The sequence below is a fragment of the Rhinolophus ferrumequinum genome, chromosome 13 (genome assembly GCF_004115265.2).
Source record: "Rhinolophus ferrumequinum isolate MPI-CBG mRhiFer1 chromosome 13, mRhiFer1_v1.p, whole genome shotgun sequence".
NCBI lineage: Eukaryota > Metazoa > Chordata > Mammalia > Chiroptera > Rhinolophidae > Rhinolophus > Rhinolophus ferrumequinum.
Genome location: NC_046296.1, coordinates 12,498,392 through 12,519,996, shown reverse-complemented (window position 1 = coordinate 12,519,996; position 21,605 = coordinate 12,498,392). Strand labels below are relative to the sequence as shown.

The following is a 21,605-nucleotide window of genomic DNA, read 5'->3' as shown; positions in this document are numbered from 1 at the left end:
TCTGGCTGACAATTTTTTAAAGTCATTGGCTTAAACCTTTCTTAACAGCTGAAAGGTGCCATTCTTATTAAACTTCAAAGTAGAAGATGCATTTGGTGGGAGCCAATTTAACTCAACTGGATTCCTAATGGTGTCATGGAAAAGAGAGAGGGGAAAAAAAAAGCTAATAGAGTTATAGAAATGGTAAAGTGAAACTAGAGGAAATAAAAGTCCAGAATATTGAACACCATCTTAGTTTATAAACTAGCTTTGTTTGCTTATTTCAGTGTTTGCTTATTTAATCTCTTAAGGCAGTTTACATGCATTTTGGGAAAAAGAAATGTTGAAAGAAGAAATAAAAGAGAGGGCAGGATGGGAGGGAAAGAGGGAAGATGCATGAAAAAACGAAGAAGGGAAAACAGAACAGAGGAAAGAGAAACTTAACCACAGCATATCATAAATTTGTCTAGTTCACGTAATATCCATTAAATGGGATAGCATTTTATTCATCGTGGGAGAAAAGTTGAGCCAAAATGTTTAAAGTATATAAATATATTTTGAATACAAATAAGTTCCAATGCCATGTTATGGAAATTACCTATATATTTGATTGTCAGGTTTTAAATTTTTGTTCACTGGGTTTCAGAGGATTTAATGGGTTCTTTTCAATTTAAAAACAAAGATGTACACATGGTTCTGGAGAAATAAAACCCATTCCAAAACCTTCAATTATCTTTAGCTACCCAAAGATTGATAACTTGTGCATTATTCTGAATGAGATTAGAAACATTAATGTAGGACTTGAGAATGTAGAATGCTGAACATCAAGCATCCTGAAAAAACTGAAAAATTCCACTTTTTTTTTTTTTTTAAGTTCAAATACAGCAAGCGCCCCGTGATAACAACAAAGCCAGAAGACAAGAACAATAGACAGGAATTTATGTTCAGGTCAGAGATGGAGAGGCTCTGACATTACTTAGAGCTGACTCCACAAGGAAATGCTACAAATCGATTTTATTGCATATACATGTCTTTTTTCATGCTAACAAAATATAGAAACAGTTTGGAGGTGAGGAATGTTCATTCCTTAAGTCCTCAAGCTGATCCACTGGAGCCCTAATCGGCTCCTGAGGGATGGAGTAACTTGCCCTAAAGTAAACTTTTGTTCTCGCCATTTAAGTCTCTCCTTTCCAAATTGGAATCCCTCTCATTTGAGTTATGGAGAGAAGTTTGACAAGGTGAGCAAGTGTAATTGGTGACACTCGTAGGATTTGAATTGGTACAGAGAATATTGGAGAATAAGGGGTCCATTACAGACATTCTTATTACCTATGTTTCACATCATTAAAAAATGGACTCCGTTAAAATCAACATGAATATTCATGATGATAAATAAAAAAAACATTCAAAAATTACTTAAACTGATAATACTCAAATCAGTGTTACCTGGGATTGGCATCTAATTAAAGATACATATGGAGACTTGCACACATATACGCACAACAAATACACTTGTTTGAGTAAATATCAAAACACATAAAAAAAGATTTGATATTTACTTCCTTAACCCCTGAATAAGAAATAATCAGAAACCAAATGTTGACAACTGTGACATATCTGATCCAATAAAATGTAGAGAAAAGATGATGTGGGAATTCTTTGTACAATGCCATATATAGATTATGTACTTTGTACAATCCCATATATAGACTAAAATGGTGTTTTGTTGAGATGAGAATTGCATTTTATTTGAAGAGTTCTGTTTTCCCTGTCTAAAAAAAAAAAAATGTGTCAGTAATTTGTAATGGGATGAAACAGTATTGAAACAAACATTGCACCTAGTTGTGTAGACCTGTACTTTAAGCAACCCTTTTTTGAGAGTCTTTTTTAAAAAAATATCTTTTGATCCTGTCTGTTGTCAGTTTTTTATTATTTCCACTGATCCAAGTATAGTAGTAATGGGGAAAAAAATCTAAATTGCTAGCTATTTCGATTAGAGTTTGAAATGCAATTCTGTGCTTCATTTGAACAGAAGGGTATGTGTTTAGGGGATTTATAGCAGTTCCAAAGAATTTTATCCAGACCTTTCAGAGGGTAGGCTGTTAAGTTTTTGGGTTAAAGGACTTTTCCTGATCTAAGGAGAGTAGGAGAGTCCAGATCTAAGGAGAGTACGAGTAAAACAAATTTCAGATTGCAATTCTGGATAAAGGGATAGTGGAGATATTCTGTAACAGTAAGAAAATTAAATAGGTATTTATCATTTGGAGAATGATAATAGTTCTTTGTACAAACTTAGCTAGTAAGATGGGTTGTTGCATAATTCAATCTTTCTCCCAAAAGCCTACCTTCCCAATATGTTATGATTGGAAAACTATAACCATTTAAATTCTGATTCCTGCAGTGCCTTTTTTAGTTATGTTTGTATCCGTGTACATGCCATTGATTTTTGCACAATCCAAATTATGCAAACCTGCAAGAAAATAACCCTTAAGTGGTTGTTCTGTGCAAATTCATTCCCTCAGTGTTATAAAGGCTTAATTTAACAAACTCAGGGCATTATTTTTGGAAGACATGGGAAACAGGAATTTTTATAAAAAAAGTAGAAATCTCCTTGTGTGTCAGTCTTTATAGGAAGCTTTGTGTCTGTTTGCACCAAACCTGTATAGGTATCTCCCTGAATTCAAGTAGTTTTGTGCAAAGGAGGATGTTACAATGCTCTGTTATAAGAAGTAGCTTTTCAGTTACATGCTTTCTATGATGGTGACACTAAATGCACAATATGTACAGTTCTATTCATTGGGGGGAAAATCAGTTATTCACACATGGAATTAAACCAGTTGGTTATCTTACTGAATTGTTTTATGCGTAGAAAAAGACTTTATATTCTAAAGCTCTCATTCTGAAATAATAAAACAGACTATTTTGGCAGAACTGAAACATGAACTAAGCAAATAACTCTTTTCCCTTAACTGGAGACATGGATTGACCTAACTTGGATCTACTCAGTGGATTTATTTGATTGCATTCCCTGAACTTGTGGGCTGAGTAGTTTTTATTTTAGTTTGAGGGCATTATTACTTGTAAGAGTAGAAAGGATTAGTGGCTTTACAGAGACGTTTCTGCCTTACATATTTCTTCCTCAGAAATGTCAAGGCCATTACCTGTCATTCAGTCAATGAACATTCATTCCTTTGAGTTTTAGAAGATTTTTCAAGTTTGGAAAGCCTCTAATTACAAGAAGGAAGGCAAATAATTCACACCTTAATCTCTTAACAATTAATTACTTAGATTTCAGTTAATATTCTGGGGATTACTTGGCAACCAATTAATGGTATTTTTTATGAAAACTTGGAAATTAGGTACATGGGAAATACCTAGAAGAGGGGCAATGATTGCATATAACTTTTAATACACAGGTGAACCTATTTGGGAAGTACTGGTTTATAACATTGTCCCATGAGACAGTATTCTATTTTTGAGATATTGTCTATATGTGTTAATTGTCTGATTTTATTCTAGGATGTTTATTTATTAATATGTTTTAAATAATGAATGTCTTTAGTAGTGTCTTAGGAGCTACTTTTTTCCACCCCCATTTTTAACTAGTTTTGGATATTTGAGAGCAAATCCAGATATACCTGTTCCATTGTCCATTCAATTGAACCAAATAATTATGGAATCCAAAGTGTTGAGTGAATACCTTTATTTTAGAAACAGTATCTGTAATTCAGTTCCTGCTTTCTAGTTTTCCTTTATGCACTTGGATTTGTCAGCTGTAGTCAAGAAATACATTATTTTGAATTGGTTATCTAAATCCATTGTGATTTTTTTTTTTCTTGTTTCTACTTGGACACGCCTCAAGAATTCCTGAACTGAAGGCAGTTGAAGAAAAAGAAGTTAATATGTGAACAAGTTGATATAAAAATAAATAAGTAAAAAAGAAAGATGACCACTAAAACCAAATACTAAATATTATCTGGGGATTTTGTTATTGATTTTGCACACTTTTCCATTACCTCAGAATACTGAAAATACAGGAAATAAAAATACCCCATAACAAAACTGATACAGGATTTTGTTCTATACTGGATTTTATAACATTTTGACAGTATTTTTCTAGAAAAAGATCAGTGTTTCCATATGTTGTTCCTAATTTCTAATGACAAACGAAAAATCAGAACTTCAAAGAGTTGTACTTATTTCTTGTTCACATAAGGATATTTTATGATTTGTTGACTTGAACATTTCTATTGTGTTCCAACTACGTAAGAAGAATATGCTAAATATCAGTTGGATGAGGGCATTCAAAGTCCTTTATCTTTAATAGAAAATAATTTCCGTGAAAAGGATAAATTTTTCTGCCCATTGTGCTTTAATTAGGTTGTGTAGCCTTTTGTGTTTTGTTTTGTTTTGTTTTGTTTTTCCATTTAGTTTTTCACTTTACTGTTCAGCATTCTCAGCTAGAATATCAGGATGTCTGTTGATGGCTATATCTGTGTAGTCACTGTGTTTCTTGGTTTACTATATTCTAGGAAAAAAACGTGTGTTAAATTTGCTATCGTCTATATTCTGCCCCAACAGATTATTTTGTCAAATGCTTTCTCCAGCTTAATTTAAATGATTTATAAAATATGGCTTTGATCACAGCCCTTAGCAAACAAACATGTGCCATGTTATGGCCTATGTATCTTACAAACAGGATTGACTTCTGGATGGGCAGTGTTTGTTGCTTGTTCTTAGTTCTGATTTCTGTTTCTGCTTCAGAACACATTGTCTTACACTATTCGAACAGTCATTTTCCTTCTGGACAATAAATACATTTCAAATATTTTATACTAATCCTATTTTCTTGAAGGCAAGCTTTCTTAATTTAGATTTTTAATTCCTTCACTATCAATAATATATTTTATGTTATTGCTTTTCTCTGAATACCTTCATCTGTATATTTTCTGTGAATACCTTCAGCAGATGTCTTGCTGGTAATGAACTTCACTTCCTGGAATGCTGGCTAGATGTTCTGTCAAATCTGCACAACTTGTCTCTGGACTACTTTTATCCATTTCCTTTTGCAAATCTGTTTTGCAAGTGAGAGAGAATATCCTAGAGAAGTTCTAGTCAGTCTCATCTTCTAAGAACCATGTACTCTTTCAAGCTTATGGGTCTATGTGTGAAACTCTATCATAAAACAAACTCAGAACGTAATATTTTTATCTAAGACCTTCTGATTCAAATCTGTTGTTGCTATCAAAATCGAATTCTCTCTTGCTGAGATATTACTGTTTCATAATAACATTTTGGGAAAATTGCATGCCAACTTCATCATTATGTCTTCCATGGCGAATTACTCTGTAAATACATCTGCAGGTTATTCTTTCAGAGATACGAATTATTCCACCTTACTCTTCTCAAATTCTTTTACCAAGAAGTTAAATAAAACCTTTTTTTTTCCCCCAACAGAAAAAAAACATTGAAAGCAACCCTACATCTCTCTGGTCAGAGTAAAATTATGACTTCAATAATGGGGTCTCTTGACTGAAATCTTGCACCCCCTTCATACCATGTCTTGGAAGGACTAACTAATCAATTCATGTGCTGTCATGAAAAAGTATGCATCCAATCCATAATTGCAGTAAGATTTAGTTTCCATAAACAATGTCAAGAGGCTAGTTCCTAAGAAGAGTTGGAAATTATCTGATCCTGGCATTACAGTCTATTAAAGAAAACATTTATTTTAATTAATATACCTAAAGACATTATCCCAATCAATCATATTAAAAAGCCAGCACAGTTCATCACTCTGCATCCTTTTGATGCAGCCTAGTTTTGCATTGGGTTCCTGAAGTCACGCTCCATTTCCAAAGAAACAACAGACAATTAATAAGAAATAACGTAGATTATAATCTAATTCCAGTTTGGTTTATTTCAATATTTAAAAAGTATTTAATTCCATTTTGATTCTACTATCTTAACATAGAGAGAAGTGTACCTTTTTTGTTGGGTAGTAAAAATCTTAAGGTGTTTATTGGAAGAATGGGCAACTGCATCATTATTCTTAAAATAATTACTTTTAACTTTTGTATAAAAGGTGTTATGACACAAATAAGTTTCAAATACATAATAGTCTTTTTGAAACTGAGGAATAATGGAAAATGAATTATCTACAATGACAAAATCAGGAAATGCCTAATTTCTAAAACTAAATGGGATTGTTATCAAGCATAAAAAACAAGGATAAGCCAACTAGTCAATGATCCAATATGTAAAAATTGGAAGACGATAAGACTTTATAGGGCCATTAATTGGGAAATCTCATGCAACAAAAGCTGCTGAATATAGAATTTGAATTTAGATTTGGAATTGTTGAAAATGGAACTAGAATAAGGAAAACATATACAGGGTATTATTGCTTCATTTAATTAGAGAAAGTCAAATCAAGGGAAAATTTCATTCTCTCTTATCTGACAGATATTTTTTTTTTCCTTTTCTATTGTCTTTAATTCTCTTAGGACATTCTTTGAATAGCTTTCACATTTATTTTGAAGTAAAAGATGATAGTAATGTTGCCAAATCTGTCATTAGTTTGAATTTAGTAGCTTCCGTGTTTCAAAATGCTTCCTAATCTGCCAATTTTGCCTAATTTTACATGTGATTACCTAATTCACTTATGTATTTAGTGAGCTAAGAATAGAACTGTATTGATTCCAAACATAAGAAAATAATTCCAAATTGGGTGTTTTGTTTATCTGCAAACAGAAACAACCTTTGGGCTTTACCCATTTACTATGCCATGAATTACAAGCTATCATTGTGAATCTTTACTTTTACTAATATATTTTCTGTGGAAAGAGAGGTCTTCCATGTAGATGGTTTCAGGACCCTTCTGTTCCTCAATATCAAACCTTCCCTTTTTTTATACCCACTTGACAACTTGGAGTAGTTTATAATTTTAAACTTCTAAGTCTCTATTTGACAAAAAAAAAACACCTTGGTTCTCTCCACATCATTCTCCCATCTTAGCTTATTTCACCCCCCACCAAAAAAATGGACTCAGAGGTTAAACAAAGCTATAACTATATAACTATAGCAGAACTGCGTGTGACAAAAAATGGTCACTTAGCATCACTAAGTGACTTAAACTTGACGTCTGAGAGTGGCAGTGCAGGGGACCCTACAATTGGAAAAATCTTGCTGTTTGATTTTTCTCCAGTTTCAAAGCTGGGCTCTAACTACCCCTTTTACATGTATATTTGGTATACGTGGAAAAACTTAGTGTGGATTGTCAGTAATATTTTATGTCAAAGACAACATTTTAAGAAGTAGAAATTCTACACGTAGAAATATGCATTGGTTATTGGCTTATCTTATAAATTATGCTTGTCACACAATCCACCCTTGGGTGTAGAAAGGAAGAGTAAAAAGAGTTGCAATTCTAGCAACGATGAATTCACTAGTTCTTCAGTGATTCCAATGAACGAGGTAAGTATCCATTTAGTACCATTATGGGCTGGATGTACAGAAGCCCCAGGGCTTTGATGAAAGTCGTACAGCAGGGCAATGGAACTTGCAGAAAAGACATCTGAGATTCCCCACATACTGTTCCAGGCTTTAAGAGCTTCAGCCCTTGCTTACTCTCTTGGGATCTTCAATGCTTTAAATATGGGATTCATTTCCATTAAACCCACTACAATTGTCCCCCACAGTGCCTGAAAAGGCAGGGTGCTTCTTCATCCTCCTTCTCCCAGGTGGTCCATTTACCTGTTCAAGAGAGCCCATGAGGAATCCTAATGGCCGGGATGCTTAATGTCATAGAGGCCCACCCATCTCTTTCAGCACCTAATTCCTTCAGAAGCGTCTTTCTCCCAATGACCCGCTCCCTCTTCCACCTCCCTAATCCCTTCCCAATTAGGTACGTTTTTTTTTTCTCTTGCTCTCTCTCTCACTTTCTCTTTTCTGTATCTCTCGGAAATCAGACAGGAGTTCAGAGCACTTTCACTACCTTTTATGAGGTAGATTGTGATGTCATAGATGGGGGCAGGGCTAGTCAACTTTCTACCCACCTCCCAACCTGTGCTGAGGGAGCTCCGATCGGGAGTGGAAGCAGTGATTCCTCCATGGTGAGTAACTTTGCTTTCTAATCTAATCTGTCTCACTATAAACATTACTTTTGAAAGCAGGGGGATGGGATTTCAAGAAAGGAAAGATGTGACCCCTCAAGCCCTCCTTACTTACTGTTAACCAACTTGGACAAAGGATCTACTTATTAATTATTTATATGAGTCAAGAATTCCACAGTACAGATACATTCTTCAAGCGTGGAAATGGTATTTTCATTCCTCTATTTCTCAGTCTTTCTTCCCATTGGGACTGAAAGTGACGGCACGTGTGGAATGAAACCATTCTGTAGTCCTTCAGGGAGCTTCTCTAAGGAAGGCTCGTTAAGAGAATGTGTTCTTCTTCATTTGAAAGATTTCAGGATCACAGAATATCCTTTATTGATGTTTGCCCAGAGAATCAGTCTGCTCTTCTAAAATTGTGGGGTAAAACTGTGAAGAAACTGACACATAAGGATTTTCAAAAATTTGGGTTTTGATAGAAACAAATGGAAACTTTCTAATACAAAGACTAAAATATTTGTTTAAAATATTTATTTAAAAAAAGAGTTACCATTCTTGCAAGATGCAGGGTACAGCCATTTCAAAGTGTCACAACCCAATTTGCTGTCTTTTTGTTGTTGTTGCATGTCAGAACACTGATCACGGATGCTGTTTTGTAGGATTTCTTGGTAGTTAAGAGCTGTGAAAAGCTGCTGTTCTTTGTTTCATTTGGGTTTCTATTATTACTGATTAAGCCTTTTATGTGTCTTAGTATTTAGAAAGAAAAGATCAACTGGAGTGAGTGTTTTTTTCCACCTTCCTTGTTCTCTCCTTGGTACCTATTAAAACTGTCAAGATGTCAGCATTTATATAAAAGGGCAAAGGAAGTTCATAGGGGTGGTTAAATCTTTACGGAATGTACAGCATGGGGGTGGGTGTTTGTAAAAGGATCTGACCGCCAGAATGTGAGGCCCTGTTACTTTTCATGAGGTGTGATAAAAGCATCCTGGTGTGTATCATGCATATTATAAAATATGTTAAGAAGGTATCTTTTAGTTTTTCAAAGTATACATACAGCCCTTGTTATGTATGGACATCAGTGTTGGAGAACGGGGGCCGATTAAAAGGAGTCTTTTCTCATCAGTACCTTTTCTGTTATGTATAGATCTTCCCCTTTTTCCCTCTCCCAACTTATGAATGTTTACAGTTCAAAAAACACTAGTCCAAAAATGGACTCAAACTAACCCTGCCATTTTCATTAATGGGGGTGGAGTAGTGTGGCGACTTCTGAAGTTATTTTCCCACCTAAGCTTTCTAACTTAAAAAAGTGACTGTAACGGAAACAACTTCAGGCACAATATGGAAAAACAGAGCCATAACCGCGCAATAGGAAAGTTTAAGAGATAATCACCTGCCATTCACTGAATATTGCCATGTGGGTAACAATACCAACCAAAGTCAGGTATGTTAGGTCAGCCCTCTCAAGTCTCTGGCCTACCTTCCATTAAAAATGCTAGAGCCCTGTAACCCACCCTTCAGTGCCAGAAAAATCTGATGTCTAATCATAGCTCAAGTTTTTAATGTCTTTTATCAACCCTCATACAGCTGCCAGGTAAGAAATGCTCATATTTTACAAACCCTTGGGATACAGTCACCTTTAAACTTCGTGAGTTAAGAACGGTTGTGTTGTGCACTTGTGCAAACCTGGAGCGTCTATCATGGCATGCATTGTGCATGCACCTGTTTATCCTCGTGTGCATGTTTCATCTATAGTGGTGTTTAGTGTTTTTTGTTTTTTTTAATTCATTTTTTATGTATTAAAGTTATAATTTAAAAATACATGCATAGATTGTGCTCTAAATGAAACAGTGAAATGTAACAGAAGTTGCATTAATTTGGGGTCTGAACACTGTTCCTATTTGGTCACTGACTAATTAGGTAACTCACACTAAATTACTTAGATTTTTTGGACCTCTGTTTTCTCATCTGCAAGACAATGATTGGTGACCTAGTGGATATATCCTAAAGTATCCTTGCTCTAAAATTCTATGGTTTTGTAATGTATTTTTTGAATAAATTCTTTATTCAGAACATTTATGGAAAACGATTGAATAGTGGATGAGACATAGTTTTTGTATGGGACATACAATTATTCAAACCAGAAAGAAAATTTCAGTCTAAACCAGGTTTTCAAATGTACGCTGTATCTGATGTAGTGTTATTTGGTTAATAATATAAGAGGGTCATTTTCTTTTAAATGGATAGTTTCAAGCCCATGATTAATATGTATTGATTTGGAAGACTGATTTTTTTTTAGCTCTTTAATGTTATTGTGATTTTTGATGTTAAGAAAATCCTTATCTAGGAAATAGATGGAGCTAGGTCTCATTGAAACTCATCCAAAATGACTTATGCAATATTGCAAGAATTACCTTGTGGTGTTGGGAAGAGTTGGTGAATTGGAAATTGGTGGTTACTGAACCTATGCACTATGGGGGATAAAAGACATGTAAGATTTGGCCCCTACTCTCGAGGAATGTACAACCTTTCTGGGAGTCTAGACACATGCCAAGTGTCAATTTAGGGGTGAAGACAGTAAGTGTCAAAGAACTAAGCAATATCACTGGGCTGGATTGCCCTGAGAAGTCTTTGTGAGAATCTGAGGACTTCAGCTAACTTTGAAGAGTGGTTGAGATTTGTGTTGTCACACATAGGAGGGCAGGGAAGAATTCAAGGTAAGCAAGACCACAAAATTGTTAAGGTTACCAAGGATCTTGTGTTTAGATATACCACTATCAGAATCAAAAGACTTTGCTTATAATCCAGCCCCATACATTTCCCGGGTCCCTTTCCCCTTCATCACATGCTAACTTTACAATATATGACATAATTATTTAGAAGAGATTAAGAGACTGCAAGTGAGTGAATTACAGTGGTTATTTATGAAGATATAATCAGGCAACCGTTTTCTGTTACACTAAAGGTCACATGATAACTCACAGCTACAAATGTGAAAGAGAAATAAATAAAAGGAAGGAACTAGGGACAGATGGAAACTCGAGCTCTGAGACTTTCTGGTTTTCTGATGGAGGTAGAAAGAAATTATCATTTTGAATAATCAAAGGGATTATTATTGAGAGGTTTAGAAACGTCGATGGTCACAGAAAATATCCATAAGCTAATGAGAATCCATGTAACCAGGATGGTTTTCCAAAGCAAAAGGAAGTTTCTCTGTGGATTGAGTAAGACTCATGTCAGATTCTGGTCTCAAACAGCCAATATTGTGAAGGTTTAAGACAAAGTAAAACGGCACCTGATTATGCAACACTTTCCTCGATACAATTGGAAAGAGGTTATTGATTTGGATATGATTTATCCACACTGACGAAGAAGAACACTTGCATTTCAAAGCCTCTCTGTTGCTATAGTTGATTTGCATTGTATACTTTACATCACTGTTTTTGGTATTTCTTTCCATCCAAGTACCTTCCAAGTTATCACTTTGGCCTTTCTAACAGACTGGATTTCCATGAATAGAACTGCTTTACCACTAGCCCGGATTCTAAGGACTTGGTTTACATCATCCAGTGAAATGTTTCTTAATTTCATATCTAAAAATTAATTTCTAGAATATATTGTCTCAGGAAATCATTTTCAAAAGCTAAACTTGTCTATATGGGAATGATGAAGTAGTATGATCACAATCAGTTTTACAAAGAAAGGCACATTCTCTTAAAACTAATTTCTCCCAAATAAGTCCAAAGAGGATTACATTGTTTGTGGAACTATATAGATTATTAAAGGAAGTTAGAAATATTAGAATTATGTTTGTCTCAAGGGAACGATTACAAGGATGAGAACTGCTCCCCCTTTCCCCCGCATGTCCCTAAAGGTAATTTAGAACTAGAGGGTTAATTAGATTTGTCATTCAACAAACATTTATTGAGTAAATAACATGTGATATTCGCTCTTCTATGGATGGACATGGCACTGGCATGGACAACAGACATAATAAATAATTGTGATAGATTATAATAATCACTCCAACAGAAATATATACAAAGTGATGTGTGCACTCCTGTAGAGAAGAGGGGGGAAGAAGCTTCATCAAGGGGGTAATATTTTTTTTAAGTCTCCACAGATAATTGGATAGGGGTTTCCAGGTAGAAGAGGAAAGAAAGGATTAGCCCAGGAGAGAAAAGTCCACAGTAGTGCGGTTTTAGATTTGTTCTGTACTGACTGGACCTGAAAATGTCAGAGACAGGTGGAAAGATGGAGGAAAGTAAAAGGTGAAATTAGAAAGGTAGGTGGGGGCTGGATATCAAAGAAAATTTTCTGACCCATTCTGATTTCAGTGAGTGTTTCTCAAAACAGTCAGAGGATCATCTGCGTGTTAAACCCAGCAAGAGGTGGGAAGACACTGTTACAGTGAAGAATCCTGGCCCATGCTGCCGATGGAGACCTTTTCAATCCACGATTGTAAGGTGTAGGTTGTTGGAATCTGTAATTACCTGTCCCATCCACCCCAACACATACTTAGGTGATTCATTTTCACACCAAAGTTTGGAACCTCTACAAGGCAACAAAACTGACCCATTATATTTCTATATTCTTGGAAGAAGTTTCAGGGGAAAAAGTATGCAAATATTAAGAATGAAAGATTTGGGGAAAATAGGACTTATAGGTAATATAAGAATGTTCTTGAGAAAAATGGTTTGGATTTTGGTTAAGCATAAAATAGAGCTTTCTAAGAATGATGGTTATTATGTAAAAGAATTACTAAGTGATGCTATCAAATCTCCTTGAAGGAAAGGCATGAAACTACATACATTTAAGGGATCACCTTGCATCTTTCTTTGTCATGCTCCAATGCAAAGAGTTAATGGAGTTTAGAGCTAAGTTTCTCCTCAGCTCTCAAGTTGTGCCAAGATAAGGGACAGAGGCAATGGTGGAGAGCATTATTTGTTTCTGAGTGGTGGCCTTTGGTAGAGCTATTTGGCTGCTTTTTAATTTTAATTAGGTGAACTTCATTGAAAAAGTAATAAATGTATATATTAACATTCCCTTCAAGACTGAAAAAATCAGGCTGTCATGCCAGTATAGTGCCTGACCCATATAGTCTCTGGTGAAAATTATTAATTACATAACAGTATGTTTGAATCAATAATCATTTGCAAGTGCTAATTTTTTCTGTTTTTTTTTCTTTTTTTTTTCTTAATGGTAGCATCTTATACTCTGTCAGTCTGTGCACAAAATTATACAAGTGTTCAAATATGTAAGAAGAGGGAGGCCCTAGAGAGGTATTTTCCATTTGACTAAAACAGGAGCATAAACCTGGTCTGGAAGGAGACGGGTCTCAGATCATAGCGGTGAGGACCAGATCTGGATTTAACCTGCTCATTGCTTTTCATACAGGTCTGCTGATGTAGATTGCTAGCATCTTTTGTGTTTTCTGAGAATTTCCTTGCTTGGAAGTCAAGCAATGAGAAGGAACCTTGCTTTTTCTCCATATTCATTTGTGTGCAGATAATTGCAGTGACTTCTTTGGCAGAGATGGTGATACTGTCACATTCTAGAAGCAGTTGACTGATAGGAAAGCCAGTGCCTGCCATTAAATGAGCAAATCAGTTTAGGCATGATGACCTAAAAATCTTTTTTTTCTTTTTTTTTTTTTTTTCAGTGTTTCCTTACCAATGACATGTAGGTCTGTCATTGCGTTTATTATACCAACCAATGTAGCCTTCGGTGTTTCGACACAGATGTGCCGGACAAAATTATTTACCACAAGGCCTAGCCTTTTACCTGAATAAAAGCCAAGCAGAGAAGAGTAACAGCCACATTGTTTTGATGTTAGAGATCTGAAAAATAAGTTAGAGAATACCCTATTCTCCTAAGGTAGATTTTAGAATTATAAGTGAGGTATTACTGTTAGATATGAATTTGGGAACCAACTCTGTGTTTTGCAATCTGGGTGATATTGGGCAACATTCTGAATCTCTGAGCATTTTAGTTTATAAATTGGAGTAGTAATACCCCTTAGAGGGACCATGGCACAATTGCATGTAATAAATAATTGCTATTATGCTAAGATCGAGGGCTTCGTATATGGCAGGCACTGTGCTAAGCACTTTAAATGCATTATTCAGTCTGTTTTCACAATCATCCTATGGCGGAGACACTGTCATCTTTATTAAAAATATTAGGAAAATGAGGTTCAGAGAATTGAAGAAATTTCCTGGAGGTCACGAAGTTAGTGGTTGATATATTACAGTGCTTCCAGGAAGCCTCCCTTGATGTTCTCCCACAGTGTGGGGAGTTTTGTCTGTCATTCCTGGTATGACACTGCAATGTAACAACATTTAATTTTATGTATCCCAACTAGTCCGTAAGCTCTATAAAGATAGGAAATGTCTGAATTTTCATTTTTCCCTGGTCCCTTGCACAGTGAGCGCTTAACGTGTCCTTAATTCATTAGCATTTTTTGTCATCCTTTTTTCCATTGAAATACGTTGTTACACTGAAAAATCCCAGTAAGTGATTCTGAAGTCATTCATTCATTCATTCATTCATTCATTCATTCATTCATTTCTATGTGAAAGCACCTGACTTAATTTTAAATACTAGATTTCAAAGTGCATTATTTACCTAAGATTTAGGGCAAAAAAAATCAAGTAATCAAATTGTTTTCTAGATAATGAATTTCTTTGTAATTTACTTTAAATTTTCTGGTACATTACGTAGAGTTTTTAAAGGATTATATTATGGAAACATAGAATTTCTTTCAAAAGAACTGAATTAATCAAATTAGTAATTTATTTTATAGAGCAATTTGAAAGTAAGGCCCGCAGTGACATGGTTGGTTTCATTTGCCTTCCAACATGAAGGTTATGATATATTAAAATGTTAATTATATGTAGATGTGAAATATTGCTGTTAATTAAATATCCTAAATTATTAATGCCCAATAATAGTATTAGTAATTCTATAAAGCCTTTCACATGTTTTAATTAGATTTAGATTCAACTCCATATGATAAATCACCCAAATAGAGTTATTTCTCTCTCACATAAAATAGTTCCATATAGACTTCAGGGCCAGTATATTGAGCCCAGACTCTGGCACCAAGGGCCCAGACCCTTTCTGACTTTGTGGTCTGCTCTACTTTATATGGGGCTTCTATTCTCAAGTTCATCTTTTGGTCCAAAATGACTGCTAATTCTCCAAGATGACTGCAAATTCTCCATCTTTCCATTTTCCATACGGGAAGAATAAAAGAGGTGAGAGGGCAGAACGGTGTACTCTTCGCTGTGTTACCATCCTTTAAGGAGATTTCCCGGGAACATCTGTTCCGCCACCTCAACAATTTATTACATCGTTTGAGGAATCTGAAAAAAATACTGGAGAGTGTTAGGCAGAGGTTGGCAGTTTTTGCCCAAGTATACCCTTTCTTAACTGGAACACAAATTGAATTCTGACTTCCAGTAGTTGCTGTGTGACCTTGGGCAACTTTCTTAACCTCTCTGAGCCCTCATTTTTCTCAGCTTTAAAGTGAGAATGATATTAGTATTTACTTTATTGCATTGTTATTAGGATTAAATGTGTTAGTACGTGCCACACAGTTAGCACAGTACCCAGAATGTAGAAGTACTAAATAAATGGATAGCTAATTTTTCCCCGTTATCTTGTCTCTTTGAAATGATGATTGTCTTTTTGAGGATGTAGGTGCCCTCTTGTCCTCTTTGACTATGTTAACCCCAGCTGAACAATTGGACATACAGTGGTGAACAACCAGCCAAGGTCTCTGCCCTGACAGAGATTACATTCCTTTGTCATTGGGAGTCCTAGAAGAATTGCTTGCAGATAGTAAGTGATCGTTAAAATGTTGAAGGGAATGACCTCAACAGAGAAGTGAAGTAGTAGTTCTCAAATTTTAATCTGTAGAAGAATCACATGAGTAGCAAATTAAAATGAAGATTCCTGGGCTCTGCCTCCACAGTTCTGAAACTCAAGTTGGGGATCAGGAATCTGTATTTTATTTCTAAATGTTTTTGATGCCTATGACTCTAAGATCAATCACACTTTGAAAAAATACTGGTCTAGGGAACGTTAGGGAGGAAAGCCTTGTGAGCTATGGTGAGAGCGTCCAAGAATTAAAGTCAATTTCGGCCCTGTCCTAGGATACCTCTTGGCTTCTTCCATTAGGCTATTTCAGTCTATTGTCTGGACAAGGCTCAGTTTGGGGGCGGGGAGGGTGAGCTTGTTGTGGTTGTCCACTGTAGGATGTTTAGCAACATCTCTGCTGTCTCCCCACCAGCTGCTTGTAGCAAACTTCTTTTCTGAGTCGGGGTGATCAGATGTTCTCAGACATTGTCAAATACCAGGGGTGCCCAAAAAAATGTATACAAGTGGACGTTTTGGTCAGCGTTACTCAAGCAGTAGCTCGCCATAATCAGAAGTGTTGGGACACTGATGGTAACCACTTTGAGCACGTCTTGTAATTGCAGAAGTCAAACGTGACTTGCATTCTTCATCTTTTGTTACCGATATATATTGAGTATTATCATTTTAATAGTTTTCCTTTCTTAAAATGTGTATACATTTTTGTGACACTCTCTGTATATCCTGGAGTGGGGACACAAAACTGCCCCCTGATGAGAACGATTGATCTGGTTGACACCTTGACCTTTCAACTAGGACATACATACTATTGAAAGGAAGGCTTTTACTTCTTCCCTCTGGAGAGGTGGAAGATGGCAGATATAGTAATTCCAGTTTCAGCTGCCAAATGCCTACTCTGCTCCTGGCATCAGGGTAGATGTGAACTTCCCTATAGTAAGATGCCTGAGAACCCTTCACAGTCGTCCTCTGGCCATCACCTTACTGTACCTTTTAAAGGTCCTTATCCACCTCCCTCCTTGGTTACCTTCAATCTTCCTGTCTTAGAGACACAAGCAATTCTGCTCTCAAAGGCAATCAACGGCTTTGGTAGAGTATTGTTTAAAACTTTGAACAAGACAAAATGACTTCAATTTCTTGATTTTTACAAACAAGGGTATTGAGGTTAAAACAATTCAATTTTTTTATAGCACTTTTTTTTTAACAAACCCTTTTTACATATCATTGCATATCGCTTTAGCTATTCTCTCTGTATTACTAATCCCCACCCGATGAGATAACAAATAACAATTTTTTAAATAAGAAAAAAAGCGGTAATAGTTTATATTTTTCTCTTAAAAATAATATTAAGAAATGCATCAGGCTGATGGTCTCCTCGAGACCCAAATTACGTAGGTGGCTATTTTAAAATCGTATTTAGTACTGCAATGCTGAAATGAGTGAGGGTGAGCCCTTGAAACCAAGCAAGTTGTAGGTTGAAATAGAATGTTTCATACCTTAATTTTTAAAAAGAAAGTTGGAGAGCTATAACAGATGGAGACTCCAGATATAACAGAGATTACTTTCTTTCAAAGATGTAGCTGTGATGTATTTGAAGAATTTGCCTTGGCAATTTTTAGTGTATCAGGTAAAGAAGTAATGAGGTGGCCTTTATATCTTATAATAAATATGGAGGTGATTTAACTTTGTCAAAGGCTAGATTCACAAGGACTCAGACAGGGATTCTGCCCTCAGGAAACTTTCATCTTAATGTGAAGCGTGATTTTTAGTTGGGGTAAGATACTGTACCACACTCTCTCCAACCCTTTAATGTTCACCTTTATTCAGTGGTTAACAGTTGTCATTTTCTTGGAAGTTCTTTTTTTTCCCAAAGAAGTTTTTCCAATTTTATAGATTTGAGGCTTTCTTTCAAAGGAACCACTAATATTTTTTTCTATGATTTTTGGCAATACTGTTATGCATTTCCAGCCTTTTGAGGATTCTCTGGCCTTTAATCTGTGGTTCTGAAAGGTTCCTGTATAGCTCAACCTCTTTTGCAAGGGAACAGACAATATGGTGTCCATCTATAGAGGTTCTTTGTTGGACCAAAGAAAAAATATTTCCAGTTTTAGATTGAAACGAGCCCTCTGGTGCTTTTGCTGCTTTTCCCATAAAAGTATAGTCACTCCAGGAAAAACAGACTATAAGGTTGCAAACCAGGCCAAGCCCTGGATGGGGAAGTATCCTGGCTTCTCAGGGGAGCCACCTGAAGTGCCCTTTATTTCTTATTTTATTCAAGAGCAGTGGAGCTCTGGTATATTGCTAAATACCCTATACCTGGAAACAGACGTCATGCATTTACATCCCTGCTAATTATCTTATTAGCTAGCAAGTTACTTCTCTCAGTTCCCTCATCTGTTGGATAGTGAGGATAAAGTGATGTATCACATTTTTTGGGGGTCGTGGTAAGGATTAAGTGATGTGACATAGGAAAGATCTAATTACTCGGGGTGCGCAATAAGTATTGGATCTAGAAAACATCCAAAGTACATTAACCCAATAAACAGAAGTACCGGTCAGTAGGCTGGTCTTACAGGTCAATTGTAGAGGCAGCCTTAACAGAGAATTCATCATTCAGTTGACTAAACACTGGGGAGATGCCTACCCAATCCCATATGGCTTATGTGGTGCTAGCCTTTGTGGAGAACGTGCTAGTAAAAAACCAGGAAGTCCTTGTTCATAAGGAGCCAGAAGTCAAGCTCTGAAGACAAGACTTTCATGTACAACCAAAGCTTTTGAAGGTAAAGCACCAAATAAGCAACTAATTATTGGATTCTAGCAAGAAATGTAATTGGAATTGAGGTAGAATCCCCAAAGACAGTTCCAGGGCTGATCTGGCTGCTTATATTACAAGAATGGTTTACCTCCTTTTTTGGTTGACTTTCTGTATCTCTTTTTGGGCTGCACTCCATAACCAGTTCTTAGGTCTCTAGTAGCAGGTGCCTGTGTTTTATTTCTTTTGAGAAGCACATTTCCTGACCATTCTCCATAAATGGGAAAAGTGAGATTGTAGATACCCCAACCCACCCGTCCTTCATCCCTAGTTATTTCCACTGTCAGGTGGAAGAAGAAAGCTTACCTCCTACTGGAAGTATCTTGTTCTTGTCTTGCTGGGGCTTATGGTGGCCTCACACTATCCTAGTGTCTATTGGAATACCCTGCCCTGTGCACAGTTTCTTGGGCCTGAGGTATCCAGGTGATCCAATAAATTATAATGGATAGTAAAAAGATTTCCAATGGTACCCAGAAGTTGTATAGTACTTGTTGATAGTGACATACTTATTTAAGCTTTTAGAAGTGTTTGATTTACCTTTTCACTTGGACCTCAGAATAACTCATGAAAGCATATTGCAATTAATAATCACATTTTACAGTTGAAGAAATAGAAACTCAGAGAGGTTACTGGAGTGCCCCCAAACTTTCACAGTTGGTAACTGGCACAGCCAAGATTACAGCCAGTTTCTCTACTGGGTAATCTTGTGCTTTGTACAATGTAAGGGCATGGCAGAGCTATCTCTTATGGACTAGTAATTGAGCAGATAATACAGGAAGAAGCTGTTACCATTATCTATGAATTCTGACACATACCAATATATCTGTAGGGGGCTTAGAAATTGTATCAATCAACCTCACATTATATCATGGTGCCCACTATATGGCAGACTAAAAGGCAATGTTGTAGAAATTTAGAATAAAGTTTTTTCGTAATGTTTGGATAAATAGGAAGTGGTATATAGGGTGGTTAGATGTGAGGAGAATTAGAGGTTGTTATTTAATCAAGTTTTCTTTGAACATCTAGATGACATTTTTAGTTGTTGGGAAGAAAGTGAATAAATAGAAAGTGATGTTCCTGCTACCTGCCTACTTCATACCTCATATGACTCATGACTACAAGAATGGAAATTGGCGTGACTTTTTTGTGTGTGTGTGCCATAAGCAAATTCACCTCATTACTGCTTAGTCGCATGACTCAGTCTTTGAACAATTAATACCCACCATAACTCACGTTTTGCTCCAGATAAATGGCATCAATAGCCAGGAATAAAGAGTTCAAAGCAGGCAAATGCCATGATGAAATCCAGGTCAAGGAATACTGCATGTCTTGTGTCACAGTGGACGGGTGGTCACATGAATTCTGTGAACCCAAGTTCACAAAAATGTTAACTTTTCTCTATGTTAGTTTCATCATATGTAAAGAAGGACTGATGGTAAGTACCTTATATGTCTTTTGAAGATTAGAGATAATTTATTGAGACACCAGCAATGTACCGAGCAAACACAGCTCAGTGCCTCATAGATGCTATTCACAGGGAAATGGTCCTTAAAGAAAGCTCAGATTTTTATACACTGAAAGCAATAAACACAAAGAATAAGATTGTGGATGTTTTCTGAGGAAAGCCTAGTCCTGACGCTCTACCACCGAGGACCCATAAGAAGATGAGGTAATATGATTTGTATTACAATTTAGCCAAAGTTTACCTTCTCTATCATGTCCCTAAATTCCACACTCCTGCCAATATCATGTCTTTGAGTAGTCTTCCATGTAAGAATGAACAGGTAGCATGCACAGAAGAGCTGGCTATGTGCTAAGCATTGTACGCTGGCTTTGTGTCTTTGGACAAGCTTGTCATCTCTTATTTCCTTATCCACGAAGTTGCCATTCTTCAATAACATTTAGCAAATAGGAAAGACCTGTATGCCAGACACTGTTTCAGGTGTTTGAAATATAGCAGGGGGTGAGGGATAGTAAACCCAAGAAGAAAATATTTGTTTGGATGGTGATAAGTTTATGGACAAATATTAAAACAGAGAAAGAGAAAGAGAGCAAATTAAGGGGATAAGTGTGGGAATGAAATTGCAATGTGAAAAGGGAAGTTTTCCCTAAGATGCTGATAACTTGATTAACGACTTGATGAAAGTGAGGGACCAAGGCTCACAGGTATTTCGGGAAGAGCATTCTAAGCAGAGAAAGAAACGAACACAAAGGCCATGAAGTGGGAACATGACTGGTCTATCTGAGTAATACCAAGGGACCAGTAATTAGGAGTGAACAAAGGAGAAATGAGAACTATTAGGTTCCAGATTCCATATGACCTGGAAGACCATTTTGATAACTTTGGATTTTACTCAGACTGAGATGGGGATCCACTGGACAATGTTAAGAAAAACAACATTATGTGAATTTATTTAACAGGATCATTCTGCCTCCTATTTAAAAAATAGCCTGGGAGGTAAAAGGTGGGAAGCAAGGAAATGAGCTATTGGAAATTATTGCACAATCCAACTAGAGATGGTTTGGACATGGTGGTGACAGGGGTGAAGGTGAGAAGAGGTCAAATGATGGATGTATTTCAAACATGCTTTTGGCAGGATGTGACTGCAGATTGGATGCTGGGTCAAAGAGAACAAGGTGGAACCTAAGATTTTGAGTTTTTGATCCTAACAGTTGGTTGAGTTGTGTTGCCAACAACTGAGCCTAAGAAGACTGTGTGAGGAGCAGGTTTTGGGTGGAGGTGGAGTTCATCAGAGAGCTCTTGCCTGTCTCTGGAATGTTGGGATGAGTCAATAAAAGAAATCTGCAGAAGCTTAGATCATTCC

At 36.3% G+C, this 21,605-nt stretch overlaps 1 protein-coding gene across 7 annotated transcripts in view; it reads left to right on the top strand.

Moving 5' to 3' along the window:
• The window catches only part of CTNNA2 (catenin alpha 2), a 1,256,663-nt gene that overhangs the window by 1,221,178 nt on the left and 13,880 nt on the right, over nucleotides 1-21,605 (top strand). For 5 of the 7 annotated variants that reach the window (XM_033125182.1, XM_033125183.1, XM_033125181.1 and 2 more), the window contains one exon: nucleotides 7,950-8,093. The exons of the other annotated variants lie outside the window; for them this stretch is intronic. In XM_033125182.1, coding sequence (XP_032981073.1) covers nucleotides 7,950-8,093 — 144 coding nt within the window. The remainder of the gene's footprint in view (nucleotides 1-7,949; nucleotides 8,094-21,605) is intronic. 7 annotated transcript variants of the gene reach the window in all.